At 47.1% G+C, this 14,877-nt stretch overlaps 1 protein-coding gene and 1 pseudogene across 1 annotated transcript; both read right to left on the bottom strand.

Moving 5' to 3' along the window:
• Positions 1 to 502: 502 nt before the first annotated feature.
• LOC104581265 (L-type lectin-domain containing receptor kinase VIII.2) lies at positions 503 to 3,321 on the bottom strand. The gene has a single exon (XM_010233497.3). It carries the CDS (start codon positions 3,026 to 3,028, stop codon positions 683 to 685), a length of 2,346 nt encoding a protein of 781 aa, XP_010231799.2. The 5' UTR covers positions 3,029 to 3,321; the 3' UTR covers positions 503 to 682.
• A 3,812-nt stretch (positions 3,322 to 7,133) lies between these two features.
• On the bottom strand, positions 7,134 to 9,074 carry LOC100833388 (annotated as a pseudogene).
• Positions 9,075 to 14,877: the final 5,803 nt, after the last annotated feature.

Genomic DNA, 14,877 nt, shown 5'->3' with positions numbered 1-14,877 from the left:
CACATCCGTCTCGATCGACAAGGACGTGCTGACGTCCACTGTTATTATCATTTTCAGGATTAGTCGGTGCTCATGCACGCTGGCCTTTTTTACTTCACTAACAACAGTACAGTTGATTGTTAGGATTAGTGGTAGCCAAGCTGAATCATGGATGGGATGACTTTCGGTTGGTGACACGGATGAATGAATCATGGATGACTTCCACGCCATGTATAAGATAAAGCAGAGAAGATTAACATTAACAGTAGTACTAGTACGAATGTTGGATAAATTGATGCCTTTCTTGACATGAGCCAGCTAACCAGCTCAGCTTTGCCCAATTGCCCAAGCATCGCATTGCACACCAAACAAGCCATTCCTCTTGGTCTGGTAGTATCTATAGATTTCTCCTTGTCGATCGATCGGGGTGTCAAAAGGAGGTATGAGTAGTACCCACCAAGATCTCATCAGTGTGCTACAATCAATTCTGAGCCAAAATATCTATCCAAAAAGGGAAAAGCCGGAAAAGAACTTGAGAATCCATCTGAAATCTGAAATTATTACCGATCGATCGCAAGAGAATTTAAGTTATTATCGGGGACATCTTCACAGCCCCAATGCTAAAATCTATGTACTCATAAATACATACATGAATGAATCTTTTGTTGGGCATTCAAGACCAAGATCAAAGAGGATTGGATGATCACCGGGCATCTCCGGCGGTGCTGCTGAAGCCGATGTCGTGGCCGCCTTTGCGCAGCGTGCTGGTGAGCGACGAGGAGCTGAGCGAGTCGGAGTCGGTGTCGTCGTCGTCGGAGAGGTTGAGCCCCCCCAGGGCGTCGTAGTCGGACACGCTGTCCTGGAGGCTGATGAGCAGCTGGCGGTTGGCGCCGCTGAAGCTCATGGACGGCCTGGCGGCGGGCACGAAGGGCGGGTCGGCCTCGCCGGCGAGCACCTGCACCACGGCGCGCATCCCTGGCCGCAGCGCCGGGTCCGGGCTGGAGCACGCCAGCCCCACCAGCATCGCCCTCCTCATCTCCCCTTCCTCATACTCCCCTCCCAGCCTCGCGTCCACGGCGTCCAGCACGCGCCCTTCCCCGTGCAAGCTCCACACCCACTCCACCAGGTTGTTGCACCGCCCTTCCGTCGTCCCGATCGGCCGCCGCCCGCACGCCGTCTCCAGCACCAGCGCCCCGAAGCTGAACACGTCCGTCCCTTCATTGGCACGGCCGGTCAAGAGGTACTCCGGTGCCAGGTAACCCATGGTGCCGGCCGCCGCCGTGGCGTCCGGGGACGCGCCGTGCTCGGCTTGCCTTGCGAGGCCGAAATCGCCGAGCCTGGCACGGTAATGCTCGTCCAGCATCACGTTGCTGGACTTGACGTCCCGGTGGATGACGCGGCGGTCGCACTCGTGGTGGAGGTAGGCTAGCGCCGAGGCGACCCCGGAGAGGATTTCGCGGCGGTGGCGCCATGGGAGCACGGGCGAGGCATCGTCGAAGAGCGCCCTGTCAAGGCTGCCGTTGCGCATGTAGTCGTAGACGAGGAGGATCTCGCCCCTTTCGTCGTGGTGGCACCAGCCCTGGAGCCGGAGCAGGTTGCGGTGCCGGAGCCCCGCGATGATGGAGAGCTCCGAGAGGAACTCGGACCGCGCCTCGGCGTTGTTGGCGGAGGCCGTGGTGGCCGTGGCCGTGCAGCGCTTGACGGCCACCATGGCGCCAGTGTCCGGGACGATGCCCTTGTAGACGACGCCGAACGCGCCGTGGCCGATGACCCGGGACGCGTCGAAGCCGCGCGTGGCGGCGCTGAGCTCCTTGTAGGTGAACTCCCGCGGCGAGCGCGCCATGGCCGCCGCCGACGCCAGGCTGCTGTTGGTGTCGTGGCCGCGCTTCGTCGTCGCCATGGCCGACGACGACAAGGCGGGCCTCCTCCTCCTGGCCCTCGCGCGGCGGCGGGCGAGCGCCCACAGCGCGAGCCCCGCGAACGAGACCGCCACGAACGCCCCCGCCGTCGCGCCGCCGGCCACCGCGGCGCGCGGCGATGCCGAGGCGGAGGCGGCGGCGTTCCTCTTCACCCCATCAGTCGAATTGGCCGGCGCGCTCGCCGCAATAACCGAACCGTCGGGCGGCGGGGAGGAAGAGACATTCCCTGGCGCCGCTGGCGGGGGCGAGACGCCGGGCAGCAGCGGAGAAGAGGGGTTGACGCCGCCAGTCCCCACAGGCGCTGGAGGAGGAGCAGCTGCAGCGACCGGCGGGCGCTGCGTGGAATTGGCCGGCGCCGTGGCAGGGGCCGGGGAAGACGACGAGGAGGGAGGAGTGGAGAAGCTCCACCACTCAATGGCGTGGATCTCGGTGCTCCCCTGCGTGGACGCCGAGAACCCAACAAAAGCCTGGTCCTTGACATACAACCCCAAATCGACCGGCGCCGACAGCACCGGCGCCGCGGGCCGCTTGGAGCCATAGGACACGAAAACCTCCATAACCTTCTTCCCGTACTCAACCCAAGCATACACGGTCCTCCCGCTGGTGAGTTCCACCCCGACGTCCCCAAGATCCGCGGCGGCGGCGGAGGACACCATCAAGGAGTCCCCGGCGAGATCGACCCCGACATGGTTCCCGTTGACGTCCCCGAACTGGGCGTCCATGAGCGTGTCGAACTCGACGGCCGCGAGGTCGGCGGTGGGGGAGAGGCCGAGGTACGCGCCGGCTTCGCCGACGGAGAGCGCGTCGGGGGCGAGGACGAAGGCGAGGCCCCCGCCGACGGAGCCGCGGTTGAGGGTGGTGACGGTGAAGGCGAAGCTGGTGGAGAAGCCGGCCAGGAGGGGCACAGGGGAGGCGTAGAGCGCGCGGCCGGCGGCGGAGGTGGGGACGGGGAGGTCCTTGGTGAGGCGGATCGTGTTGTTGTTGAGGTGCGCGTCGCCCAGGAGACGCAGCGTGGAGAGCGTCAGCGTCGCGTAGTCGAAGCGCACCGCGGTTGCCCCGTTGTTGGTGAGGGAGAGGAGGAGGAGGATCGGGAAGATGGTGGTCGTGGACATGGCGGCGGGCGGTGGCATTGGGATGGGGAGAAGAAGGAGGAGGAGGAGGGAGACATTACTTGGAAGCACTAGTAGTAGTCGAGAAGGGGATCGGATCGGGGCATTGGAGGTGGAGTGGCCTGGGAAGTGAACGAGAGTGGGGGCAGGTGGATGGCGGCGACACGTGGGCCGGGGCAACGGACAACGGTAGGGAGGGGCGGTGGCAAGCTACTACTGGTACTGTACAGTAGTAGAGAGTGGAGTGTGGAGTGGCGTGGCGGGGTGACAGACAGTCGAGGGATTTGCTCAATTCCTCGCTTATCCGGCGTTGTGGTTCTTGGGTTCTTCCTCGTGCGTTTCAGGCTCGGTCGGAAACAAAGCAACGGTCAGGAAGAAGAGCGCGGGGGGGCACGGTCAGACGGCCGGACTCACGGGCGGCCATGGTCGTGGTCGTGGGCTGGCGGAGCACGTGAGTTGACTGGAACAATCCAGAGGATTTACTCCACTTGCTGCTGCTACCACTGTCTACTACAACTACTAATGGATACGGGTGCGTTTACGGTGAGATGGCCTGGCTCGTTTTTTAATTACTCGGCTTCGGTTCATTTTCCACCACTGTATTGTACTCTACTGCTGTATACTCTCACCCAGTAGTACGCCAGTGAAACAGTGCAGCAGCAGCTACGGATACAAATACAAATGGGGCTGCTGCCTGCCTGCCAGCCACTCATATCCAATGGCCGCTTCGGCGTCGAGATGTATGTTTGGATGGTGTAATTCGGCCTCTTCCAACTGAAATTTTGATATCCCAGGTATCGAGTTTGTGTTCTCTCCTTGCTGTTTTTGTCGACGATTGAGATTCCATCTAGCACGGTGATTTTCGATCAACTACCCACAATTTTGATGATTAACTCACACTAGGTTTGATGACGGCAACCTTCATCTTTTTTTTTATTGCGTCCGTGTTGTTGGGGAAAGAAAGAACACCGGATCCATATGTAAACAAGACACTCCTCTAGACATTTTTCTAATAGCTCAAAGGAAGTCAAAGAAATAGTTAGTGGCATTTCAGGCCGGAAATATTTACTTTGGAAACTATGTTCCTCTAGGCTCACATTTTTCTAATGGATTTTTCTGCCACTATTTTATCATCACTTGGCAGTGCTTGAGATGTTGTTTTTCTTTCTTCAATACCTACCGCCTCAAGTGACCGGTGGCTTGGTAGCAATTCAAAATTCGTATAAGTTTGGGAAGACATGTTCATGTTTGCTCCTTTCTCCCGTCGCTTTTTGATTTCAATGGCGAGGCAAACATGACGTGCGATGTGGTGATCCGAACTAGGAAGACCAATACTTGATGTTTTTGGTTTGTTTTGTTTTAGAATGTGCCTTTGTGGTTTCCTCGGGTCTTTGTTTTCTTTTCCAGTTGCCATGTAATCATTTTCGTGCTCTATAAAGTTGTCTATTACCCTTCACAACCATTTGTGTTTTTCCCACTTTTTTTCAAGCCCACATTCCTTCCCTCACCCTCTTTCGGAAAGCCAATTCCCAACATAGTAGGACCTTTCCATACTACTTGGACCACAAATTACTTGAAGATTCATGCCAAGTTCTTGCAATATACACGTTCATTTCTCTTGCTTTCGCATTGTGCAACTCTTGTATCTTGGCATAACAAAATGATCAAATACATATTTCTTCCAACACTTCGGATTACCAAAGCATTTCTCGACATTTTCACCGAAGCATTTCCCAACATTTCAGAAGAACCCGAAGCATTTCTGAACATTTCTGCACCAAAGCAATTCTTCAGATTTTATCAACAAACAAATTGAACAAGCATTCTTGGATTCTCTTGTTTCGGATCAGGAAACATTACAAAAAAATACAAACTTTACACTCTAGCATACATGAGTATTTCTAATCCAACGAGCATAAAATGGAATATTTCAGATCACAAGATCGTACATGGAAATTTCGGATTAACAAATTTGATGTGCAGACAGCCCACAATCGAGGCTAGCATCACAGCCAAACAACGACACAAGGATCTTATCCCGGCGGTGGTGGTGCCTTGCTGATTCGAAATACACGGCAGACCACCCAATCGATTTTTGCAATAAGACACTGAGAGATATGGTGATCTGCAAGTGTTTTTCCAGAGCATTGACACTCGTACTACCTCAAAAGATCAGATGTGCTGATGGATCAACAGTGGTCCAGACTACAGACTGGAGAGACGTTTGGGAATTCCTGGCCGTGGAGATCCTCGATCGGCGCGCGGGGAGCGACGGCATGGCATGTTTGCGTGAACTGCACTTGAAATCGTCGGGGATAACATACAATAGTACTATACTCCGGCCAGTGGATGGATGAATAATCTACTCCTGGAGAGAGTCCACAAGACACCCTTGGATTGGATTGGTAAATTAAAGATCCACAGCTAGATTAGCTTGATTGGCTCTGATTACCAAGCCACACGATACCGCCACCACTGCATATGCATACATACGCTTTCCACGCGACCCTGGGATTAGTATATCTATAAAAAAAACAAAAAGTAAAATGGACTCGGTCACTGAATTTGGTTTTGATTTTGAATTTAGTCACTGTATTTCGGAAATTAAAAGCTACGGCCTATTAACTTGACGAAATATCATACGTAGGGTCACCGGTACTGTATTTTGTATTATGGGTTCGGAGCTTGTGTCAGCTTAGCTTGAATTTTTGCATTTTGCACCTTGGAAAATAATTCACGAGGACTGGAACACATTTTTTGCCTTTTTGAAAAACCGCGTTCATATGTACTCCATGTTCCTAGTGCTCCATGCTCGAGGGTGGGCCTTCAGGTTAGTATTGCTAACCGATCGGCCTTCTAAAGAAACAGAAACCGACATTTAGAGGTCAAAAGGTCGCACACAAAAAAATCCCAGTTTGTCCCTAAAATAAACCAGTTAGTGAACGGGGAAGTCTCATATCTGCTGCGAAGTGAATGGAGAAGTCTCATCGCGGTTTCTGAATATTCTTTGCTTTGTTAATGTCGAGGTTAAGAGAACAATAATTAAGCCGGCATTAGAATGATAGAACATCATTACCGACAAGGTTGGCACTACTTCATTGCTTGCGACCTCTTTTAACATGAGAGATCTCGATTCAGCCCTACGCAACAGACATGGATCCTTAGCATCATTAGTTTGTTATAGTTAATCATATTATACGCATCGCTCATTTGATTCATCCGGTATGCTATTTTCTTTTGTCTTGGCTCAAGCTGATTCTGCATTGCTGTTTTTTTTTAAAAAAAAGAACTGATTCAAATGGGCCGTGCTAGTAGGCCGCCCATTTAGAATATTTCATGTGATAGCCCTCCCTGTTTGCTGGTTCAATGGGTCTGGACAACATGTTAAGGCCCAATGCTCAATGAAAGTCACTGGTTCGCTGGGTCTAGGCAGCACGTGAAGTCCACACGTTGGCCCAAATAGAAACGGCAAAAACGTTACTCGTTGCTAGGTGCAATTTCTCAAAGAAAACAAATAAATAAAGGATACAATTTCACAAACCAACATTTAAATTTCCCCACATGCAAATTTGGCGGCGCGGTGGTGCACGTTACAAACAAATACATTACGTGAGTTAAAAATATTAAATGTGAACGTGATCAAAGGATGCGATTTCACAAGTAAACCATTGAATATTCCCACAAAACAGTACATGAAATGATTAAATTAGCATTACATTTTGATGATGCTTGCGGATATTGACTTGCCCATTAAGACATTAAATGCACGGCCGGAAAAAAAAGTCCAACCATTTATCAAATAATGACATCTATAAATTTCTAGGTTCAGTTTTGACCAACAATCTGATCAATGATATGTGAGTTACATATTAGAAAAAATATAACATTGCACCCCCTATTAAAAAATATGTCCTCGTTGTTTTAAAATTTATAACACATAGTCTACAAACCGTTGGTCGAATTAATGGTCAAGTTTAAGCTCAAAATGTGTGGACCCCATCCTTTGAGAAAGGGAGGGAGAATTAGCCGATGCTATTTCCAAAACACATAACATAAATATAAAAGTAACACAAAACATAAACATAACATGTGGGAATACAAAACAAGTACACATATGAAACGACACAAACTTTTATTTTATCTTTATTGAGAACATGTATACAATCATCAAATGCACCACACTTGTGATTTATTTATTTTACTCTATTGTTCTCATATATATTCGCTCATTCACTCTGATGCCTTGCGACTCAAATCCGACTCCTCTGAACCCGCACGGTATCTCTGGTAGCTCGCTTGAGGAACTTTAGTAGTGAAGGCACCAATCTCTTCTCCCCTGTTGTTTTTGAGGTTTTGGGCCTCCTCTTTTGAGATGCCGTACGTATTGGCGATGACATCAATAGGCAGTGCACGGAGTATTGAGTTCTTTCCTGCAATGTGACTAACTATGGAATTTGCATTGGTCTTGAATTCAATATATTGGGATCCTTCACGCTCTGCCTTTCTTAAAACAACATAGTTTTGTGGGATGATTAATAGTTGCCCCGGACGAATAAGGCCGTTGAACACATTTTGACCCTCGTTGTTGGTGACCTGAACCCAAGCATGCCCTTGGATCATGTACACCACACTATGAGCATTAATATTCCAGGATGGTGAAAGAATGGCATCCTGCAGTCATAGTGAGTTGGAGCATGTAATAATATTAGACTTGTATTGTGAAGCTGTAATAAGAGTGCATCAAAATGTAACATCATAAATACCTGGTAGAGGTTTACTCTTGTAGCACTCATTTGCACGGTATTAAGGATGGAGAACTTCTGGCTGTTAAGATGTGTTATCCTTCCAGCACGTGGATTGTATTCGTCAGCTCGATTGGGATCTTCGATGTTTATGATTGGTTTATGATCACAAAAGTTCTCCTCCAAACCATTCAAAGTGTCACTAGTTGATTGCCCAACCTGAGATTGGACAACAGGCTTCACAAATTGAAGACCACGATCCACAAGGATGATTTCACCTCTTTGCTGATTTTGACTCTGAAGCCTTTGTGAAGTCTGTTCACTTATAGCAAAGGCCTCACTAAGCAACTGCACATTGAATCCACTAAATATGTTGTTGCCAAAGTACTGTTGCGCCCCCCTATTTTCACCAGCCAACAGAAATTCCTACAAAATTGAATTGATCAAGTAAATTTTTTGTCAAACGATATGTCACTTCATAAAATACCATAAACCTAGTAGATTAGTTAAAAACAATTATACACCTCATAAATTAGTTTCAAACACCATTAGTTACCTTTAGCCTAGGTTCAAGCTGATTGGCATTGCTGTTTGTGTCAAAAACATAGATAGCTACAATTGGTTCATCACCATTGTTGTAGAACTAATGTGCGACGCCAACCGGCAGCGCAATGACATCTCCTTGTTGAAAACGTTGGACTTTCTGGTGCTCATCACTAAATTTTTGGCTTTGGCTTTGACCTTGTGCTTGCTCAAATTGTTGGAAGGTGGGCATCCAGGGAAAGCAAACCCGGCAAAACCACTACCTGGGAGACAACAAATGTGTATGTTAGTTTTACAAACTTATGACTAATACTATAAAATTTGTCTTATAGAAATTAGTAATATAATCTGACACTGCAACATCGTGGTAAATTTGCTACACAAACCTCTAATGATCTAGACTAATCCTGGAGTATTGTGGTATCGAGGTAAGAGAAGTCCTCGAGGATTGATAACACGACGGATGACGGATACACCAGCGCAGAGAAATTGCTCATTCTGCTCATCAAAATACTCAGTCAGACCCCCTTGAGATCTCACTTGACGGAATGGTTCAAGTGCTTGTAGCCTATCAAATCTGCACTCCCTGAAAGCTCCTCGGCGAGGACTTTGCCAAAGATTTGAGCTCTGGCTAAACAGTTGCGCCATGGAGCCATGGCACAAGAGGAAAATGCAAAAGTAAAAAGAAAGAGATGAGAAATTTGTGTTTGCCATGTTTGAAGAGATGAGAGAAGTTTTGGTTGATGACAGTACCGGGGGATCTATGTGGTTTTTATAGGCAAGAAAAGTGGTTCTTACCTTATGTGGCTTATACGTTATGTGGAGATAAGGTTTATCTTATCAAGATGGATGATAGGATAAATAAGGTGTCATTTGGACATAATCTAAAAGACCAATAGATACAATCAAGGCCAACAAGGTAAGGGTATGCATGCTTGCACGCATACATGGAAAATAGCATAACATGTTGGCCATCTTTCATGATCCTTTGTGTCTCTATTCTCAAAAAGGTTGTATGGACATTTGATTAATTATTCCTTTTTCACCTGCACCTAGAAACTTCTCAATGAAGTTTATACAACTTTTTATCTAGAGCGCTTGCCTTATATACCACGTTGAGTGATTATCTTAATTTAGTTTAATTCTTATAATATTCTCGTTGCTTTTATAATTTGTGGTTGATGGCACTAATCAAGAAGACCTTTTTCAGTTGTTAGGACGATGGCACACTGATCCATCTCAGTAGTGCACAAACGGCAGTCCTTATGATGAGTTTTTGCTTTCAGAATAGATCAACTATTTTGTTCTGACATCTCAAAGAGAAGTTATTACACAGAGACAGTAAATGGAAGCTAATCTATGAGCCACCACAGTGATTCAACGTTGGCCGAGAGAGTAAACTAGAGGCACCACGCACCAATGTGATTTCAGGTTCTCAGTTGTCCGGTTTTGTTGTTGAATGTCCCGGATCTTCTCACAGAGTGCCCAAGCATAAATGGGCTGCTGCGTCGACTTGATGCCTCATCGTCAACCAGGCCGACGGGACGCGAACCGGACGGTTGCTTTCGAATGGAGTCTAATGGGCCTCCATTTATGTACAGTTATCTCTCTATTCACAATCTACTCGTAGACGACCCCTCCGGCCCTCCCGATGACAAGAAAGTTTATTCAGAAAGGCATATTCTGGACAGTAGGTGTTACTGGATTCCTGGTATCGTACCTGCCACATTACCGGCCTACTCTTCCATACATGTTAACCAAATACTCCCTCCGGCCGGAATTACTTGTTGAAATATTACATGTATCAAAACGCTTTTAAACATAGATACATTTATATTTGGACAAATTTTAGACAAGTAATATGGATCGGAGGGAGTACTAAACTCTCTCATGTTGGAGAATGAGAAACTTTTTTTGGATGACAAAGCAGAGAAAATCTTAAGCATGCCTATTAGCATAGACAGGTGTAATGATTTTTTCCCTCCTGGCCTCACTCCAAAACTGGTGCATACACCGTTCGATCAGCATATAATTTGCTGAGCATCTATCAATTCTGAAAAGTAACTGAAAATTTTCAGGTAGAGGTTCTTCGTCAGAATGGAGAAGGCTTAGAAGAAACTATGGACAATTCTAGTGCCCAAACAAGATGGAAATTGTGCACCGGAGAATAGCTCACAATTGCCCACCTACCAGCTGCAGTATCCCAGCTCAAGTCTGATCAATACCCGCAAGGTATGACTGCTATTTTTTCAACCGTCAATGTTAATATGTGAAACAAATCGGTTTTGTATTTGTAAGGCGACTGAGAAATAACTATTTCTAAGTCGATGGTAACAACCGTCCGATTTCATCACTGAGATTCATGTAAAACTCGTCCAAGTATAAATGATGAGAAAATCTTGATCGGATGGGTACGGTCGTTGATTGGAAAATAACTACTTCTCAATCGACTGAGAAATAGACACTTCCAAACAAATCTGAAAGGACTGAACAAAGGATTATGGAACTTTCCTAAACCTCAAAAAGGCAACTCATATTAGGCAATGTTTGCTGTACAGGATAACTAAAGCTCCGGATGTCCACTGCATGAGCATGCGGGTTGCTATATGGCATATCCCGGGGAACATAAATTAGTTCCGTAATGTCGAGGAACGCCTCTGCCTCTTCTCCAGAGTTTCATTGCTCTTTATAATGTCAGCTTGACAGGCTCCAACAGACGTGAGACCTCGACATCTGTCCAGAAATGATATCTGCCGCCGGAAGGTCTGTTACCAATGTAGATGATGTGATCTTCTCCCATTCAGGACGACCTCGCTGTGACATTGTGGTCCGTGATCATCTAGTGGTGTCATTGGCAGAAAATCGATGTTTAGGGTTTAGGGTTTAGTCATGATCATATCCAAAGCCCAGAAGTGGCTGAAGCTCTTGTTGTTCGTTAGGCCCTCGTCTTCGCCAAAAGCGCGGGGTTTCAGAAGTTTCAGGTAGCCTCTGACTGCCTAACGCTGATAAACAAGGTGCGAGAGCGAGATGTAGGCATCGGCAAATCCCCCATTGGCGCCATTGTCCAGGACATGAAGTTTTATCTTCACTGACTGCCTAACGCTGATAAACAAGTCCAGCACTGCAAAGGCTTTCTTTTTCGGGAATAACACGCAGAGTTTTTTTATCTTGTAATCCCATCAATGTTAAATGTTGTAACGAGGCAGCTCTCATGTTCTTGCAAAATATGCAGAACATGATGTTGGATCCTGCTGGTTTAATCAGTCATCGAGTAAAATACACCCGCAGTTCTAATATTATTGACGAGGAGCCAAGTTAATCCTAAAATTACTAAACTGCATATTTAGGTCTCAACTTTTTTCTAAGTGTGTCACAACAGGTCCTACGCTCGTCCAGGAGCGTTTGACTGGCCTAAGTGGCGCGTTGACTGAGTACATGTTAGACAAAGAGCCTGCTGGGCATAATTGACGTGAGGAAAAATGCATCCGTGGTCCTAATATTATTGACGAGGTGCAAAGTTAGTCCTAAATTTATTAAACTGCATATTTAGGTCCTAATTTTTATTAAGTGGGCTACGAGAGGTCCTAAGCTCGCTTAGGAGCGTTTGACCGTCCAACGTGACCGAATACACATCGGCTAAGGGGCCTGTTGGCATAATTGGCGCTGTGAAATTGTGTGTTCTCTGACCCATCACCGCGGTTCTTGCCGGCAAGTCACTAGAGTTGCACTGCTAGGGAGAGTAGAGAATTGTGGTGGCTTGCTGGGTTTTAGGGGCAGCTACTGAGTTGTTGGGGGTGCTTGGTGGTGAACCGGAGGAGGGCTGGCAATGAGCTCGTGTAGCGATGGAAAGCAGTGCTAGGCGGTGGAACGCTACACAACACAAGGATGGTCGAAGGTGTACAACGACGAGGTGAAGCTAGTAAGCAAGGGTCATGGCTCGGGGAGGCCGTTGGCCGAGGCGGTGTACAACGACGGTGCGCAGTGTGCCCGGGACCGCACGCAATGGCGCAAATGTCGTTCACGTTCCTGACGATACAAGGCACTAGCACAGGATTAGCTTGTGGCTCTAACTTTGGCGGAGAAAGACGGTCAAGGCAACGTAGCTTAGAGACCGTGGGGGGCCGCGGGGTTGGTTGTAGGTGTCAGGGAGAACGAGGTTAGGACCTGTCGTGACCCACTTACCAAAAAAGATAGGATTTAAATATACAGTTTTAGTAATTTTAGGACTAATTTGGCACGTTGTCAATAATATTAGGAACGGGGGTGCATTTAATCTAATTTTATAGCTTCAGTAATGTCCAGCGGGCCCTTTAGCTGACGTGTATTCAGTCAGCGCCACGTAGGCTGGTCAAACGTTTTTGGACGAGCTTAAGAGCTGTCATGACACACTTCCAAAAAAATAGGACCTAAATACACAGTTTAGTAATTTTAGGACTAACTTGACACCTCGTCGATAATATTAGAACCGCGGGTGTATTTTGATGACATCAGGACCATTATCTGTAATGAACAAGTTACAAATGAATGAGAAGGTGCTGGGCATTGTCTAAAAATAATAAAAATCCTCATCCATTCCTTGTACTCTAACTGGATCTCGCTCCCTTGCTATTCTGAAGAAAAGGTGACCTGCAGAGGGCTTGACCATTCTACGTTTAGTCGGGCGGTCTGTTTGCATAACGATGCATTATAACAAGGCAATTAAACAGTTTTGCGTGTCAGCTATGGGCTCTACGGCAGATCAGGATAAGAAGAGGGAGGAAACAGATGTGAAACAAACACGCCCTTGAGACCAGGAAACTGATGCATGCTCAACGGCCGGCCACCGCAGCCTGCTACAACGCCGTCATCAGACGGAGCCTCATGGCCTCGGTGTTATTCAGTGAAGCACGTCGGCTCGGGGGTTTCTGATCCCTTTTTTGGGGAGCTTGAATCTAACTGTAGTAAAATAAAACAACATCTCTGCAGCTTTATTTTATAACACAGCAAATCCTGCACATAAATTCAATTCACGACAAAACTACGATATGTAGCCTAATGAGATCCCACAACATCATTGGCAACTTAGTTTGCAAATGGAGTAAAATACACCCGCGGTCCTAATATTATTGACGAGGTGCCAAGTTAGTTCTAAAATTAGTAAACTGCATATACACCCGCGGTCCTAATATTATTGACGAGGTGCCAAGTTAGTTCTAAAATTAGTAAACTGCATATTTAGGTCCCAATTTTTTATACAGTGGGTCACGACAGGTCCTAAGCTCGGACATGAGTGTTTGACTGGCCTACGTGGCGCGTTGACCTAATACACGTAGGCTAAGGGGCCCGCTAGACATAACTGATGTGAGGGACAATGCACCCGCGGTCCTAATATTATTGACGATGTGCAAAGTTAGTCCTACAATTACTAAACTGCATATTTAGGTCCTAATTTTTTGTTAAATGGGTCACGACAGGTCCTAAGCTCGTTCGGAAGCGTGTTCGGAAGCGTTTGACCGTCCTAGGTGACCGGATACATGTCGGCTAAGGGGCAAAATTAAGAACCAGCGGCCGGCTCACCATGAAGCAGTGAAATGTGCTAGACAAGGTCGAGTAGCACCGGAGCAGTGCTCCCGCTAGCGATGAGCGGCAAGCCAGAACGATTTTGACCACGGAAGCACCATGGAGAAGCACCACATGTCTTGTGGATATAGGGCACGGAGCAGGAGCGCCTTGCAGCTCTAGCTTCAGAAGAGCAAGACGGTCAAAGCAACGCAGCTTAGAGAACATGGGGGTCGCGGGCATAGGCGGAGCCAGCGCTTCGGCAAAGCCTGGGCACTGTACAAGTTGAAATGAACGATTCCCGAGTAACGGATATGTGATACATATTACGGTAATATAAGATCTAATGTTGAAATTTGACAAAAAACAAATCCAAGACAATCTCAATTAGATCACAATAATAGTTGTATATAAATAAACGCAAAATGCGATAACAAACGAACCACTAGCCAATAGGCCACCATCAACTGCAACAAGTCGATAACAAAAGTCCAAATTTAAATGTCAAACCACCATCATCAATGTCACAAGATAATCTAGATAAAAATGAATTAGTAAATCGCACATTTTTTATTGCAATTATGAAATATCAATACATAGGAATTGAGACAATAAACATACAATGAGGTGCTAGTTAGGACTAGGGTCCTTTGCGACGTCATGGCTTGAAACAAAAGAAAAATCGGAGTAATTAAAGAAAAATCGTAATCTGAGATCAACTAATCAAGCAATATATACCAGGAAAGAAATACTCTCTGCTACTGTGCTGCATATATCGGAAGGGAGAATTGAATGTCTCAAACCTTCGAATCACTCAAATGCGATTAGAAAAGGTGAAAATCATAATTAGCAAACCTAATTTTTCTCTCGCCTGGGAAACGAACTGCGGAATGAGGAGGCAGATTGATGGTTTCAGGCTTGGTCGCTTTGATCCATTCGCCAGGAGAAGACTAGGCCCAACCATCCAAGGCCCAAATGAGAAGAAGAGCCCAAAACCGGCCATAACGCTTAGAGGCCAAGGAAAAGAGAAGGGAAGACGAACTGCTG

The sequence above is a fragment of the Brachypodium distachyon genome, chromosome 2 (genome assembly GCF_000005505.3).
Source record: "Brachypodium distachyon strain Bd21 chromosome 2, Brachypodium_distachyon_v3.0, whole genome shotgun sequence".
Taxonomy (NCBI): Eukaryota; Viridiplantae; Streptophyta; class Magnoliopsida; order Poales; family Poaceae; genus Brachypodium; species Brachypodium distachyon.
Note: the sequence above shows the minus strand (reverse complement) of the source record. Positions and strands in the feature narration are given on the sequence as shown.

What these genes read in the sequence shown, in the direction of transcription:
- LOC104581265 (XM_010233497.3), bottom strand. Translation starts at nt 3,028, where the DNA reads ATGCCACCGCCCGCCGCCATGTCCACGACCACCATCTTCCCGATCCTC.